Source organism: Berghia stephanieae, chromosome 1 (genome assembly GCF_034508935.2).
Source record: "Berghia stephanieae isolate SIO BIC M18660-M18661 chromosome 1, UCSD_Bste_1.3, whole genome shotgun sequence".
Classification (NCBI taxonomy): domain Eukaryota; kingdom Metazoa; phylum Mollusca; class Gastropoda; order Nudibranchia; family Aeolidiidae; genus Berghia; species Berghia stephanieae.
In genome coordinates this window covers 89,246,558-89,264,712 of record NC_088360.1, presented here as the reverse complement: position 1 = coordinate 89,264,712, position 18,155 = coordinate 89,246,558, and the positions used below count along the sequence as shown (strand labels likewise).

The following is an 18,155-nucleotide window of genomic DNA, read 5'->3' as shown; positions in this document are numbered from 1 at the left end:
CAACAACCCACTAATTATTTCCTATTGTTTTATAAAATACATACCAAGAAAAGAAAGACGATATTATTACATTTTATATATCATTAAGGTGATCAAATGACGCGTCCGTGAAGTCACAGGCGTCTTGTCTACCAGATGGAACTGTAAAATAATACCGCATTCTTCTCAAAGAAAGAACTGTTTTGCTGGCTTCCAGCAAATTTTATAGCAATTTCGATACACTCGAGATTATTAGGCCAGGTAGGGCGTCGACCGCTCTTTGTTTACAAAACTTTGGAAAAACAATGTGGCCGCGCAGTGTTACAAAGAGTAGCTAATTACTAGGCTATATTATTATCATCCGTATCGATCACTCGACTCAGGTGTGAATGACTACCTGGCTACAGGCGGTGACGGATATTGTAAGAGTGATCGTACAGAAAAAAACAACAACTCGTCTTACTGGCGACTGGTTCTGAATGAAATGGAAATATGGTTTCATATGGCCTGCAGGGGGAATGAATAAAACATAGTGAAGCGCACTAAGCATGGCTGTATAAATGTTCATTAATTTTAATCTGTAAAAAAGGTTAGTTTTTTTCCAACAAAAAGAAAACCAGTTAGAAAGTTGAAAGGTTTAAAAAATCAGGTCAATAGCAAACCCAGTCCCTCCTCGAGCTCATCACTCTTCAAGTGACTGTCTTGATAATGATTATTCAGGGTATTGTCCGACGTTTTGTTTGTAAACTTTTCTGGGGGTTTTCGTAAGCTTTGGTGTGTGTGTGTGTGTGTGTGTGTGTGTGTGTGTGTGTGCGTGTGTGCGTGTGTGTGTATGCGCGCGCGCGTGCGTGTGCGCGCATGTATTAGTGAAGTAATGGTGATTTCGTTAACTAAATTGCGGGATAAATGAGAATTTTACGATTTTTCTGGGTAAGTACCATAATGTCTGGATTTAAGTGAAATCTCCGATATGAATAACAGCAGTATCTCAGTAACACAATGTCAAAACACTTAATTTTTGGGTCTGAAAACTTTTACTTAAATCTTGCTTTAAATAAAACATTATGAAACGCATTGAGCATTTATAATCCGTGGAAATGCGATATATATATATATATATATATATATATATATATATATATATATATATATATATATATATATATATTCATATTCATTTATTATTTCATTTATTAATCGATTAGTCAAAAAAACAACAACAAAAAAACTCCAAACCTGTCTCCAAGTCATGATTCTTAAGGTTTAGTATTTAGAAATCTCAGGTTTAAAATGTGTAGACATGTTGTGGTTCACCTTAATCTATCCAAATGAAAAGTAAGGGATTTCTAGCCAAACCGATTTAATTCAGTCAGTCAGTCCGGCTCAGCTGATCTCGAAGTATTAACTCTTTCCTAACCGATCATTTTCAGTATTTTCCCCAAAATGGCAGGCTTACCCAGCAGAAAAAAATGATTTTTTTAAACTCAAACATGCTCTCTACAAAACAACTTTATCTTCTTATTAATTAAATAAATATCATTCTTCAAAGTTTGTGATGTACAAAATAAATATGATTAAGAAAAATGTAGATACTGTGTCGTAACAAATGTGACGATTTTGATGTAGGTGGTAAGGAAAGGGTTAAAATTGTTGTTCTTTTCATTCCTTGGGTTGCTCGTCACACTCTGGACGACTTTAAAGCCAGTGCGAGACTATAATTTGGCTTTGCTATAATACATGTATACGTTATTTGACTGAGATATCGTGAGTTCAAATCCCCATATAAAAAATAGCCATTCAAAGCAAAAAAAAACAAAAAAAAAAAACAAAAAAAAAAAAAAAATAAAAAAAAAAACCAGTGGAGTTTATTTAACCCAATTTCTATAACGTTAAAATTGCTTACTGCCCTTTTGACGGAAAGGTATTCTAGTGCAAAGCACTAAATTATCTTTTTAAAAAAATCATATAATATGTAAATTGAATTTTACATGTAGCACAGCTGTTCTGTCCTAAATGCTGCTATCTGATACTTTTGAATCAATATATATATATATATATATTATATATATATATATATATATATATATATATATATTATCAATCTGTGTCATTGGTAGGGGTGGCGGAATATGTATGCAGTTATTTATTTATTTACTAATTTATTTATTCACCTACAGCAGCAATTCGTTCATTCCCAGGCTTAAGACGCCCAATCCAACATAAATTGCTCTCGAGCATAATAATAATAATATAGATCGCTGCTTTTCAATCTCATTTCTTTTCTTTTCTTATTATTATCAAAAGATATGCATAAACAATAACATAAGTTATAAATCTACTTTATTTCGTATCCATGTCACTTTCTTCTGCTAGATGCCTATAAAGGAGGGGGAGACCCATCACCAAGAAAACAACAGCCCCTTGGATTGAGCCCCTGTAGTATGTCAGTATGTTACAGCCATCAAAGGGCAGCCCCGACAAATTGGTCCAGCAAGGTGTCCTGTCAGGTTAAGATCAAACACAGTCTCGTCTGGCCCCGACGGTCACAAGGTATAACTTGATTCTATGACACCTTGTACGACGGTCTACCACCATAATGCCTGCTCTTGTTGTTTTTGACTCCGTTATAATTTTTATGGTTTGCATTGTATTATGACCAATGTCTTTCCAATAATATGTATAACCTATTATGTTCTCGTCACAGTACTTTAATACTCATCTTTCAGATTATTTCCATCTTTTACCACTGCCCTCTCGCCTACTCTTAGTGTAGATCCTCTGAATGGACAAGTCGCTATGTAAGTGCCTCTTCTTCTTCCCCTTATTATTATTATTATTATTATTATTATTATTATTATTATTATTATTATTATTATTATTATTATTATCATTATCATCATCATCATAATAATCCACCTCCTCCTCCTCCTCCTCCTCCTTCTTTATCTTCTTCGTCTTCTTCTTCTTCTTCTTCTTCTTCTTCTTCTTCTTCTTCTTCTTCTTCGTCTTCCTCTCATCATCATCATCATCATCATCATCATCATCATCATCATCATCATCATCATCATCATCATCATCGTCATTATCATTATTTTTCCCCTTATTTTAAACTGAAAATAAATCGCATTACTGCGGGTTTTTTACTTTTAAAGATCAACGAGATACAAGGTTGACACATATTTTGTAAAATGCCAAGAACTCGTCAATTTAAACGTTCTGTTTCATCGAATCTCATCGGAGAACTGCCTCCAACTGGAACTGACACCGTGTGAGTTCAGCTGTAGTCTGTGACTTTTTGCCCTAGCGCTAATTGGCATAACAACCAAATGAATAATGAGAGAAACGACTGTTTAAAGAGAAATACAATATATCACCATTAAAGGTCGAAACATGAAATGTTCATGAAAACAATAATTGACTATCTCTGTCATAACCTACAGCTTTGCTCTGTCGTATTCTGAAAAAAAATCACATTAAAAAAATTGGCCAGATTAAATCGTCCTTCAACTATCGATCTATCAATTTTTTTAATCGATCAATGTTTGAAAGGCGAGTTTTCTGGTCAAAATATTTAAAATACTGCCGTTAATTTAAAAAACACAGTACCTATATGCAATGTTAACCAAATAGCACATACTGTGTTCTTTAATAAAACGGCAGAATGTGCGTGTTTTTTTTTAGTACAGCACTAATGGACTTAGACAAAACAGATTTTTTAAAATGTGTTTTTGAATAAACAGTTGCGTACCTATTAATATCCATTAACGAAATGGTCCTTCGTTTTGGGATGTTCTCCCGATTACATAAGACAAAAGGAGTGTTGTGTTTTCTAATTCAAATAGCGATCGGATCTTGAGTTGCAATATGATTACCATTATTTACAGGTAATCGTTACTAAATGCCACACTTCTAAACAGTGGAATTTTAAATAATTCGATCCTAATTTGCAAAATTATAGTTAGATTTTGTTTACAAGTAATCGATTATGTCACCTCCATTCTGCATTTAACTAACAGGCTTGAGATATCATCATATGCCTATAAATCATTAATTACGAAAGACGTATAAACCGCATAGAACATGCATTAATTTATTATGACCTTATTGGAAACTTTAAAAGCGAACTGATATACAGATGGGGTGAAACATTTTTAAAAATTAAATAAATTATAACAGCTCATTTGATATCAGGTGCTCGCCATATTTGTGCATCTTTCAAAAATCATCAAGGAACTTTAAATACACACAGCATAATATTTCATTGTTAAATTATGAACGCGCTTCATCACCTAAAACAAACTAATTCGCTTGTTTACAACGATTTAATGGATAATACCCACACCATCATAATATTAAAAGTAATGCTTGGATATTTGGAACTTCCTATTGATCTATAACATGCATACCAACAATGGTATAACAACAAGATAAGTTTATGTGACAGATACCAAGATGCCCCCCCCCCCCCTCCCTCTCAACTCTAAAAAAAAACAACCCCCCCCCCCCAAAAAAAAAAAACAAAAAAAAAAACAACAACAAAAAACCCCAAAAGACCACCCAAAAAACTAAACAAACAAAAACAGAAAAAAATCAGCCAAACAACAACCCCCCCCCCCCTCCCCAAGAAAAAAAACCCAAAAAATAAAAACACCAAAAAACAAAAAAAAAAAAACAAACAAATAAACAGGGAGTCGTCCAATTTAACGATTTTACAACATTCAGCACACCACTGATGGGAACGAGTGCGTGGGTTAACCAAACACTACTGTCATCATTTTGCCTGTATCTGAGACAATAGAGATAAACACGACTCAATTATCTACAAGTTTCCGATTCCAAGTACATATTACTTATTACCCCATCCCACGATTCCGTGACGTAGGCATTTAATCCTATGGATTTAAACTTGATGGATCAATATATTGTCATCTGTCATCAATTTGAATTCCTAACAAATGATTTCGGTTGACTTTTGACATTAAAATCTATTATATTGAGCTAGCCCGAGAAAAGGAAACGACTTCCTTGTTGAGAATGAACTACAATAAGAGGAAATAATATATGTGCAACTATATTGTGGTCTAGTGGTATCACACTCGCTTTCGGATCGGAAGGTCCTGGGTTCGAGCCTCGCTCGGCGCATAGTTGAGTCCTTGGAAAAGATTCTTTACTCACATTCTCTCACCATACTCAGGTGTAAAATGAGTACCTGGCCGTTAACAGCGTTGTCTCTGTCCGAAAACTAATGTACTATCGCCTTACAGGCGTCATGTCTCGTCCGACATGTTAAGTGTTGGCCAGGGACCCCTTGTAAAGCACTTTGAGCACGTTTAGTTGATATAGTGCTATATAAAAGCTCAATTTTTTTTTTAAATTTCGTGTAAACAATCTACTAGTCATTCTTCGAATGCTCTCGTTATATTGCCAACATGATTACACACCACATAAAACTATAATTTGATAGAGAGAAAAGGTCACTCAAAAAATGTGTGTGTCTGTGTATGTATGTTTGCGAATCCAACTAGAAAGGGTTAAAAATAAGAGAAGCAAGAAGACAGACCCACTGTTTACTCCGCGCGGTTGAGAGTGAGAGAAATACTAGGTTATTATTCTGAATGACTTCCCGATAAATTCAATCTAATCTCCCCCAAGACTACTTAACTCCTTTTATGAAGTCTAAAAATAGAAATAGAAAAAGGGAAAATCCGATTTATTCAAGGAAATGGAAAAAAGTGAAGAGATTGACAAGTGCTGAGGCACAGGGGTAATCTTGATGGATGGATAAAGGTGGTGTTAGGTCGTGATAAGGGTGGGGATAGGAAATGCAGAAAGAAAGGGGAGATAAGAGAGAGAGAGAGAGAGAGAGAGAGAGAGAGAGAGAGAGAGAGAGAGAGAGAGAGAGAGAGAGAGAGAGAGAGAGAGAGAGAGAGAGAGAAGGGGATGAAGGAAAGAGCGAACAGGATCGATAGAAAGAGGGGGAGGGAGAGAAAGTGAGTGAGTGGGTGAGTGGAAGAAGGAGAAAGGGGTGGCTGTAAAATGAGATGAAGAGAAAGAAAAGAAAGAAAAAAGAAAAAAAAAGAAAAAAAAAGAGAGAGAGAGAGAGAGAGAGAGAGAGGGGGAGAGAGAGAGAGAGAGAGAGAGAGAGAGAGAGAGAGAGAGAGAGAGAAAGAGAGAGAGTTTGTGTGTGTGTGTGTGTGTGTGTGAGTGTGTAAGAGAAAGAGATAGGTAGTTAGTTAGATAGATAGATAGATAGATAGATAGATAGATAGATAGATAGATAGATAGATAGATAGATAAATGGATAGATAAATAGATAGATCGATAGTAGAAAGAAAGAGGGAGAGAGAGAGAATGAGAGAGAGAGAGAGCAGACAGACAGACAGAGAGAGAGAGAGAGAGAGAGAGAGAGAGAGAGAGAGAGAGAGAGAGAGAGAGAGAGAGAGAGGTGACACGTTTAGGTAAGAGGGTGTGGTGGAGGAGAGGGATAGATGACTGATTTATTCTGGGCTGGTCAGACAAAACATGTAGATCGAATGTCGTGGACAGATTATGTCAATACTGGACAGTTGAATACGTTTGATGGATGTGCTACACTTTACTACCATACACTGAAAATACACATTTTCAATCATATTCGTCAGAAATCTCGTCCTTGAAAATATCGATCGATTAAAACGACTCTCACCCTGTCAGAAACAAAAACAAAAACAAAAACAAAACAAATCAAAACAATCAAACAAGGATTTCAAAGTTTGAAAGTTTTTGACAAGATGTGAATCATTTTAACAGTTCGATATTTGAAGGATGAGTTATTTTACCAAAATTTTTGAAATGTGTTTTTTTTTTTCAGAGTACAGTTAGTAGCCGTACACAACACTTGACAAAACACAATTCTTTCCCAACTTTGACCAGAAAACGTTTAGAACATCAAATATCGACAAATTAAATTCACCGCCCACCTTTCTAAAAAATATCAAAGCTGAGACTTTTTGACCTCTCCGCAGATTTGAGAATGTTTAAATAAGGTTTAGGGTGATTTTAATCGATCAGTGTTTGAAATATACGTTTTATGGTTAAAATGTGAGAAAATATTTGTTTAAAACATTCTGTCAGAGAACGGCGACACCAGAATATGTGACCAATGATCTCAAAACGGTTTTATGTTAGAGTGAACCCGATGCCTAAAAGGGAACTTTAAGCTCAACTATAATATTTGTTTTAAATTACATGCATCTTGAGGAGAGTGTTTAATTCGTAGCCTTGTTTTATTGTTCGTTTGTTTTTTACCTTTACTGGATGTTCGGACCAAGAGGATGGCCCATCCTTGAGAGAGCCTTCTCCGAGGTCACAACATACGCAATAATATAGATAGGTCAAGAACTGTATTATTACACCCCAGTGGTACAGTATTCTTTAAAAATCACTGTTGAAGTCGGTAAATATAAATACACCAGACGAGTAAAACGAGAATTTTAACGTAAGACGGGATTAGAAGTAGATTTTAGTTTAATCATAATTCACATTTGTGACACATCGCATCTAAACAGTATTATTCATGCTTGAATGAACCAGATTTCAAAAGAAGGATGTGAAAGTTTGACATCCAGAAATGTAAAAAAAAAAATGTAGTTATCGTCAGTTTAAGCATTGATAACCAAACTCTTAAAATAAAGTATACTTGTACTTGTTGCATCGCATGCATACTGGACTCAACAAGGAAAAAGGAACCGAGAGATACATAAGGGAGCCTGGAGAAGAACTGTACAGAGAGAAGTAAAAGCGAAAGACCGAGAACACTCGCTATTACTTGCTATTTCTTACCTCAAGCACACGCTGGCGCGGAGAGGATTGAGTGAGTGATTAAGTAAGTAAAACATAACATCGTAACCCAAGTCTCATTCTTTTTGACCAGAAATTAAAACTTTAGCAACCCAACACAATACCGGTTTGAGCCGATGGGTCACATTTCTTAGTTCAATCTATTTAGACTTTACTCAATTAAAAAAAAATCATTCTGTACTCACTGGATTCCAGCAAGCCGAATTCCAGCAGCACGCTCTGCAATAGGGCACGCAGAAACTGAGTGACTGAATTGTATCTATATAGGGAATGAGATTAGCGGAAGAGTAGCGTCCCTTGATGAGACGTCACCCATAGTCGCGAGGACGAGAGACGCATGCGCACAACCAACATGACGTTCTCTCTCTAATAACTTTTCCGCCGGTGACGTCACAGACTATGGGTGACGTCCAATCAAGGGACGCTACTCTTCCGCTAATCTCATTCCCTATACAATTAATCGTTGCCTCTCATGAGCATCGGACTTCGGCACGCCGGGATCGGGCACGCTTTTTTAAGCCTCTCCCAAGAGCGTGCTTAATCCAGGGTATATATCGTGTGGGCTAGGCTAAGAACCTCACAACATTGCCATCCGGAAGTATAACGGACAAAAATTTGTGTAACCATGGAATTTTATATATAGTCTGGATAATACATTTAAGTGAGAATTTCTCATATACGTGGATGGCCAAAAAAAAAAAACAAAAAACAAAAAAAAAACAATAACAAAGGCCCGAGTGACGTCAGCTTCATTCTATCTAGCTATATACAATAAGTCGTTGCCACTCATGAGCATCGGACTTCGACACGCTGGGATCTAGCAGGATTATGGCCTCTCTCAAGAGCAGATAGACTCGATAGGTCACATTTTTGTAAATAAGATTTTGGTGGGTTGTTTTATTTATTGGATTTGTGAGTCGATATTTGGGGGAACGAGAGAGAGAGAGAGAGAGAGAGAGAGAGAGAGAGAGAGAGAGAGAGAGAGAGAGAGAGAGAGAGAGAGAGAGAGGGGGGGGGGGCATTCTTTGTTTAAGAAACAATCTGTTTTATTGTGAATATATTGATGTAGAATTATAAAATATTTTTGGGTAAAAAAGAATACAGAATATAATAATTATGACAATTTAAGTGAATATATAATCAATACTGAATTATAATTACCTTTAAGTAGAATAGAAGTCAAATTTTAACAATGTTTAACATTTGAAATTAGTATATCATTGCTTTGATAAAATGTTAATTGAGTTTAGAATTATATGACCTGTGTCACCAACCCAGTCGTTAGAAATTAGTATAAAATGGATGTTATAATATTATAGCACCGTATGAATATCCTCTTTAAGCATAGGAATATATCAAGGATTAGTTAACATAATGATCAAAAATGTTTAGAATAGAATTAAAGTGCATACAAAAAGATCTACATGTGTGAGATTTACTTAGTTTCAAAATTACAAACGAAGGATTGGATAATAAATACACTTTAAGAATTTTTTTAGAAAACAAATAATATATATTTGAGGCTGTAACAAAGTAACTCAGGTGTGATTACGTTATTCGAGATAACAAACATTTTAAAACAGATATTATACCAATGATGTCTAACAGGCGACTCGAGCTGTCTGAAATGGAAATTTAGTTCCATGGGATTTGCTGAGAGAATCCACGTTGAATCCATATGGATACTTTATAAAACTATTGTTTTTTAAATTAATTATCTAATTAATTAATTCATGTATTCATTTATTTATTCCTTTATTCATTTATTCATCAAATTATTCATTCATTTACCTATTTATTTCTTTACATCCAACTAAACAACATTATTGAAATCACGTGAGATCAGAAGAAAGAAAAACAAAGCCCAACTCAACGCGAATTCGAACCAGTCCGCGGGAACCAAGAATTCTACTGACTCAGCCATCATGATATTAAAAACGGCTTTAAAAAGAGAACATTTTTTTGTTGTCTTAGCATTGTATTCGACAATTTTCCTTTCATGTTATATAGCGATAATTATCATGATCAGGCCTATAATCCAGACGATTGCCAATTATTCTCTTTCTCTCAATGGCCTTTTTATTCAGCAATATGAGCGCCTAATTCAAACAAGAGACCCTTGTATTGACAATTATCTCCATGATCGATTTACAGATGAGTTCACCGCTCCCAGTGACAAAATTCCTTTGTCCAATATGGCAAAAACCAAAAACCAAAAACTTTTATTTGAAATATCAATGAACTAATATTATTAATGACCCCTAAGTTGTCACCCATTATTAGTAACTGAGTCCTGCTAGAAGTCTCAGGTTTAGAAATTTGTGACAAGTGAGTGGTTATCTTTATAAGCGGATATTTTAAAGTAAAAATGTAATGGCCAAAAGTGAAAAAGTGATTTTGCCATTTTACTACTAATAATCTCCATGAATCGATTTCCAGACGAGTACACTTGATAACCAATTCCATTCCTGAGCTGTCCATGCATACGCATGTGTCATAAAGGTATGGTAAAAGGTGGTCGTTAAATGCGAGAAGTGATGAGAGATTAAGGCGATATGGATGTTTAAAACCATAGCTTGAGAAAGAATGCAACGTTTGATTGAAAAAGAAAACAAACAAACCCAAAACAATTCCAAATTAAAAACTTCAGAACTGTCTCGGAAATTGTCCTGTCACAAAAGTTCATATTAGTGGAGTCCCGAGAGCTCAATTATTTGATAGAGCACTCGATCTACAAGTATTGTTCAGCCCTTACATCAACAATGCATGGTCAAGGAGATTGGGTAGAAAGTACTTCGTGATATACTAGATTCTATTCAGAAAATTGTTAACAATTTTTAGTTTGGTGCTAACGTTATCAAGAGTGGGATAAACTACTGTTCCACGAGCATTTTGGATCTTAAGACAACCCTACAACTACAATCGTCAATTTATTCAAATATTCAAATAATCAAAGTGTTTCAAAATCGCACTTGATATCGTTTAAACCGAAATTCAAATTAATAGGAATAAATTGACAAAATGGTATTTAAAATAAAAGCATCTAAATTTACAATTTTATTCAATACCTACGACGTTTATCAAATCAAATTTTTGTCACAGCCTCAAATACATAAAGAGTTAATTAGAAAGCAATATATTTTATGATTTTGGCCCATTATGATATCTTTAAAAAATATTGATGCTTACCTCGGGCTGTAAGCCTTGGAGTAAGTGTTAAATAGGTCATCAGGGGAGATCATTACCACAGAGGTCTGAGATTCGTCAATTGTCACTGTTTTTCGTTTCCGGCCAGAACCTCCCCTTGAGTTGATATCATTTCCACTTCCGGTTGACGAGGAGCGTGTCATAGACGAACAGCCCGTCACGTCCAAGATATCGGGACTTTTGGACCTAGTGCTGCCACATGCAAGACCGGAAATGCCAGAATCGGGAGTGGCATCCAGTGAGTGCGGCGTAGTTATGAAAGGTGTCGCTGATGAAATCGTATCCAGGTCGTGGTCATCATGTGTTGTGGTGTTAAAGTCCAGGGTTGTCGTAATAGGAGTTCGCCGAACACTTGTGTCAAATCCATTTGGTGGAACAACATTCGTTCTCTGACCACCTCCAGAGAAGACCCCTGGTGAATCCAGAAAACTTCCACCGGAATTAACTGAAAGTACCTCCATCGCCATTATGAGTATTACTCTCAGATGCAATCCGACATTGTCACTTTATCATCTTGAGGTAAAGTCAATGACAAACGTCAAAGGAACTTGTTTTTCTTAAATCATCAATTTTGTTTAAAACAGTTTACAATTATTTGATTCTTTTTTTAATTAGTAATATCTTTTTTAAAAACATGCTCTATGTATGTCGTCTTATAAGTTTCAAAGTCACATCTCGAAATTAATATTTACTTATAATCCACCATAAAGTTTCTTGTCACTATACAAATTCTCTGTTTAAAACTGATTGAAAAGGAGAAAGTCAATGTAAATTGAATTATCATATGAATGAAATATCTAAGAAGAAAATAGGATTAACACTTAAATAACAATCACCGCCACAATCCGTAATCACAATGTTTAATCTTTATACCTATTCAAACACATAGCGAACAGCCTATTTTTGTTTCTCACGCTTGACTACATAAAATTACGACCAGCAGAACAGAAAGAAGCAAGCATTCTTCTTCGGGATAATGGGGACGGTTGATCAATATTTCGTGATTCGCACGGGAGAAATGACTAATCGAAATCGTATTTATGGGATTTTTTTAGGATAACGTATACACATGGGTGAAAAGGTGCATCATATGCACGCAGGCAACTCAATAAAATATACTCCCATACACACACTCGCTCACCCGCGCACATGCATACACGCATACAGACACACTTTTATACAAGATATCAGATAATGGTAAGAAGATTATAGAAAAAAGCTATATATAAAGTATTTTAAAAAAAGTGTAGGTATAAAAGCAGAAAGAAAAACAACCTGACCAAAACATTTACATAAAGTTGTCCCGCAGAGCCATAAGGCCCACGGAGTCGGAGTTTATCCCGGTTTCTTCAGCGTGAAACGGAAAATAGCAATTTCTCGCTACACTTTGGATACAACTCTATCGCAAAGTTCTTTCCGTCAGATCAAACAGACCCAGCGTCCCAATCATTGGTGGGTAGACAAAGGGGAGTCAGAAAAAAAAATCGACTGCTCCGATCCCTTTGAAGCGAGTGCTCTACAAACAATGACATAACAAACTAATATAAAATATAGGAGAAACACTATACCCACGCACTTTACGGTCAGTAAGTTTGCTAAGCAGCTACTGGAATCTGTGGACTATAAAAACTAATGACATTCCTGTTTGGTGTTTAATTTTATTTTGAATCTATTATATCCCTTTTGTGTACATTATTTTTGTGGTCAGCAAGTTGATAATACACATTGAAAAAAATTGAAAATCATATGATCTCAAATCTTACTAGCGGAATCCCTAATGTAATATTATTTGGTAGGAGCTCTAATGTAAGGTAATGGATGAGGAAGTGCCATGTTTTAACCAGTTAACTGCCGTACTCTGGAAAAACACGACACGTATTTATAAATTTTGCCAGAAAACTCGTCTTTCAAATATCGATCGATTTAAATGACCCTCATCTTGGCAAAAACTCTCAAACCTGGAACCTCGAGGTCCCAGGTTTGAGAGTTTTGCCAAGATGAGGGTCATTTAAATCGATCGATATTTGAAGGGCGAGTTTTTCTGGCCAAATTTTTAAATACATGTCCTGTCTTTCCAGAGTTTGGCGGTTAACTGGTTAATGGAAGAATCCATATTGGATTGGTTACTGTAGGGATGCTGATAACTCCATGTCAGTCACGCGCTGTTTCCACACTAAATGGACCGGAAATCGATGGAAGAGATGGGTGGATAACCCTTTAGTGGCAGAATTCCATTCTATCTAAATCTCAACACTGAACATTTTTCAGGATGAGACGAGTAAATGCATTGAGACTAAAGCTTCAATGAAACCAGTGTCACATCGCTAAAACTATTTTCTTGGTGATTACTATTAGGTTTGCAGTTTTTACCGCATCAACGATTAGATGAATTATTAATTTTGAAATAAATTCATTTTTTGCCACAAAAGGGGGTTGAATGACTGGAACGGTGAGTGGATGGATGCCATTTAGAAGGGTTGTCTTGAACGGTGGGTGGGAAATCCAGTGATCACGTGATTGACATTCCATTCTTATCACGTGTCACAAATCAATATTGATAGTATTGAACATTAACTCGTTTTCTTTTCTTTTTTTTAAACTTTCTTTGTCAAAGTTCACACTGGCGTTAAGATCTGATGAAGCTGATAGAAATCTGGGGGCTCGAATGAGACTTGTTATTCTATATGTGTGAACACAGGGCCGTAAAATAACTTAATTAATGCCATCGTTCACAGCCATTTTAATCCAATCAATTCAAAAAGCACAGATAGATAACATATTGATTTGGCCATTCTAATATTGCCTTAAAAACCTACGAAAAACTTTGGATTTTTCCCTATTGATAGATAATCAAAATGATCATAATAATATGACAAAAATCTTAAACCTGAGACTTCTAAAGTACTTTCTTCTAAATTAATGAGGTGAAAAATCATTGCGAATAATCTTAAAATCAGTTTTTGGTCAAAGACAAACGCAAAACCTGTTTGGCTATGTCGAAAGCCTATTCATGAAAATTAAATTCTACGAATAAAACCGGAATTGAATTGAAGCAGTCCTTCTCACAGAAGGATTGCAATCTGGTCTGCAGTTGTGTCGTACTCTGAGAAAATATAACAAACACGTATTTCAAATTTTGGCCTGAAAACTCGTCCTTCAAATATTGATCAATTAAAATGACCCTCATCTCTGCTAAAACTCTCAAACTAAGGACTTCGCGAATTCCCCGGTATGAGAGTTTTTGCCAAGACATGGTCATTATAATCGATTGATAGTTGAAGGACGAGTTTCCTGGTCAAAAATTTAAATACGCGTATTTTCAGTGTACACCAGTATGGTTTTCTATCATAGTACCGTACTTTATTGATTTTTTAAATTGACTAGTCCACTACAAAGGGGGACAATTTTGACTTGAAATGTGAAGCAAATTCAATCAAGGGATGAGTGAGATGTGGAGAAAAGATTGGCCATGATGGAAAATTACAAATAATAGGAGGAGGTGTGTGTGTGTGTGTGTGGGGGGGGGGGGGGGGGATAAAAATGTTCTATAGGTGTTTTTCACATCACGTCATATAAATGGCTTTAAATTGGGTATAAAAAGTAGAGAACAAGAATCGCATGAATTCATTCTCGAATACCGCAAATTGTTACGTAAGTCAAGCTATGACGAGAGTATGACTATTCTTCTCTTTCTCCAAATACCCCGGCATTGTACCAGTCAGATAGTGTTAGGGTTTTATGGCAATTGCGGTCAAATTTCAAGCTAAAGACTTTGTCTTTGTGCACCAAAAAAAATAAATAACAAAAACAAACAAACAAATAGAAAAAAAAAACAATGAAAAATAATGACTGCGCAGGAATATATAAATATTCACATAATAAAACGACTTTTAGTTAAAATATAACGGGCCATCATATAGAAAGAAGTTCGGTAATTGTTCTTTTACTTTGGTCTTAGAAGTGAATGAGCACGCATAAAGAGTGGCAAATTTCATTTTGAATACCAAACGTGTTGAGGGAGGGGGGGGGGTGAGACAAAAGAGACAATTATAATGTCATTTTTTAAAAATTGGCCAGAAAACTCGTCCTTTAAATAAATATCGATCCATTAAAATGACTCATCCTGTCGAAAACTCTCAAAGAAATCCCAGGTTTGAAAGTTTTTACTAAAATGAGTTTCATTATATAATTGATCAATACCTGAAGGATGAATTTTCTGGCCAAATTTTTAGAATGTTATTTTTGTCAGAATTCGACAATGTAATGGAATACGAGTCAGGTTACTCTATTTGTATCGATTTGAATTTGAAATTAAAATGTATAATTTGTGTCACTGGAGAAGTGCTTCTAGGTCTTGTTTCTTAAAAATTCAAGCAATATTAAGCGTAGTTTTGACCGAATAGTAAACAACGAATGGCAAATTATGTGCTCTTGGGTTTTACATGTTACACACATTATTGTATGAGAACACAGTTCTAGCCAACGAATGAATTGTACGAGTGACGGTATGTTCTTTTAAACTCACATCAAATGACCTTATAAAATTAACGCTTGATTAAGAAATAGTCTGCTTGGAGACTAAATGAAATACTGTAAAGGGCATTGACCTTAGTAAAAATGCGTCATATAAATGTAGGTAGGCCTATATCTTTATTCTATTTATTTAACACAAGGGATTATACCGGCGTGAAATGTATCGACAAGTTAATCCAAGTACGTCCAATCGTTATTTTTTGTGGGTTCTTTTTTTTATTGTTGTTGTTGATAGAGAGAAGAAGAAGAAGAAGAAGAAGAAGAAGAAGAAGAAGAAGAAGAAGAAGAAGAGAAGAAAGAAGAAGAAGAAGAAGAAGAAGAAGAAGAAAAGAAGAAGAAGAAGAAGAAGGAAGAAGAGGAGAAGAGAAGAAGAGAAGGAAGAAGAAGAGAAGAAGAGGAAGGAAGAGAAGAGAGAAGAAGAAGAGAAGAAGAAGAAGAAGAGAAGAAGAAGAAGAAGAAGAAGAAGAAGAGAGAGAGAAGAAGAAGAGGAGAGAAGAAGAAGAAGAAGAGAGAAGAAGAAGAAGAAGAAGAAGAAGAAGAAGAAGAAGAAGAAGAAGAAGAAGAAGAAGAAGAAGAAGAAGAAGAAGAAGAAGAAGAGAAGAAGAAGAAGAGAAGAAAAGAAGAGAAGAAGAAGAAGAAGAGAAGAAGAGAAGAAGAAGAAGAAGAAAAGAAGAAGAAGAAGAAGAAGAAGAAGAAGAAGAAGAAGAATTCAAGTACGATTGAAGCTAAAAACAATTCGAGTGAAATCGAACATGGTTCAAATATTGGGTACCAGATGAACCCCTGGACTCTTCAAGCAAAAATAAAAAGCAGCACTAAATAGGCGGGCAGGTTGGCGGCCAGAAATAATAAATAAAAAAGACAAGATGGAAATGCAACGGACAGAAAAAGCTTTTAACCCGTCACCTCGGCTTATGGAAAAATCCGACGTTTTTGCTCAGAAGTTAGCTGGATCCATTTTCGAAGAGGAATATCAATGAAGGTAAAGAAGAGGGACGGGGGTATAGAGAAGGGGAGGGTGAATGAAAGATAAACATTAACATACAGACTCTTACACATAAAAACACATGTGGACACATTGGCTGACAATTTATATATATATATATTGAGGACAGGAAACCGGAGGGGAGACAGAAAGAGTGGGAGGGTCCCAGTGAAAGTGGATATTTTTCGAATGGAATAAAAAAAACGCATGTACAAAACTATTCAATAAATAAATAATAACAATTTGAGTGTAATCTGTTTCAGAACACAAAGCACCACGGTAAAGTAACACTATGGACAAAGCGCATTATGCGCATGGGATTTATAATCACAACTGTATATTAATGAGAGTGAGATCAGGAAATATTGCCATTATTATGGTTGGACTGGGACGAAATAAAATTTGCATGGGTCGATTGCCTTACCAATAAACTGAGTTCACGTTTTCGTTTCTGATAAAATGTCAATGACCGCACTTTCGATACGATTCAACATTGGAGAGAAGTTTTCTGTTGTCTAAGAATACATCAAACGGCCAATCTCCTTCCTTTTATACTCGCATGTCAATGTTTATTTAGAGCTCTTCTTTGCTAGAAATAATATTGTCATAGTTTTTACCTCCTGACATTATTCATGTCTGTTGCTATGCGTCAACATTACAATCCCTTTAGATACAATCTGACAAGAGTAATATGGGTGCTTATTATCCTCTCGTCCCCCCCCCCCTCTTCTTAAGTTGTTTGTTCCCTTGCATTCAGTTGTTGCCGACGCTGTTGATGATAATGGTAATGGTGCTGATGATGAAATGACCTTGATGATGTTGATAAAGTGACGATGATGATAATTCTATTTAAGTGTGTGCACCTATTAGCTCGCGTATTAGCATTAGAGTGTGTATATTGATATGATAGAGAAATAGTCTATAAATATAGATGGGTAGTAGAATACAGAAAAAATATGCTGCAGTATGGGCAGCTCCTTGTTGTTTCATGATTGCTAATTTCTATAATCGTTTACATAATATATCAGATCTTCTTCTTCTTCTTCTTCTTCTTCTTCTTCTTCTTCTTCTTCTTCTTCTTCTTCTTCTTCTTCTTCTTCTTCTTCTTCTTCTTCTTCTTCTTCTTCTCTCTCTCTCCTCCTCCTCTCTCTCCTTCTCCTCCAGATTCTCTCGTCCTCCTCTCCTCTCCTTCTTCATCTTCTCTTCATCATCTTTCTTCTTCTTCTTCATCATCATCATATCATCTCTGACATCATCATCATCATCATCATCATCATCATCTTCTTCTTCTTCTTCTTCTTCTTCTTCATCGTTTTCTTCTTATTCTTCTTTGACCTTCCACCTCCTCCTCCTGCTCATCCTCCCCCCCCCTCCCTCTGCTCTCTTCTTGTACACAGTCAACAATCGTGCGAATTGACCGTGGCTTAGAGCTATTACAGTCTGGCAGTGCATTCCTCATCTCTAGCGTATTGGGATAAAAAAACCGTAATTCACATAAAACAGTAATTTAGAATGAATGGTACTTTGAAATGTGGCAATTGACAATTCAGTGTCGTAAATAAATCAAGTAGCTATTGATTTCCAATTAACCCAAATGATACTTCCACTATAA

At 35.6% G+C, this 18,155-nt stretch overlaps 1 protein-coding gene across 4 annotated transcripts in view; it reads right to left on the bottom strand.

Moving 5' to 3' along the window:
• Positions 1 to 18,155, bottom strand: part of LOC144960882 (uncharacterized) — a 265,062-nt gene that overhangs the window by 106,475 nt on the left and 140,432 nt on the right. For 2 of the 4 annotated variants that reach the window (XM_078894282.1, XM_078894287.1), the window contains exon 2: positions 11,008 to 11,768. The exons of the other annotated variants lie outside the window; for them this stretch is intronic. In XM_078894282.1, the coding sequence (XP_078750408.1) occupies positions 11,008 to 11,492 (485 nt within the window). In that variant the 5' untranslated portion in view covers positions 11,493 to 11,768. The remainder of the gene's footprint in view (positions 1 to 11,007; positions 11,769 to 18,155) is intronic. 4 annotated transcript variants of the gene reach the window in all.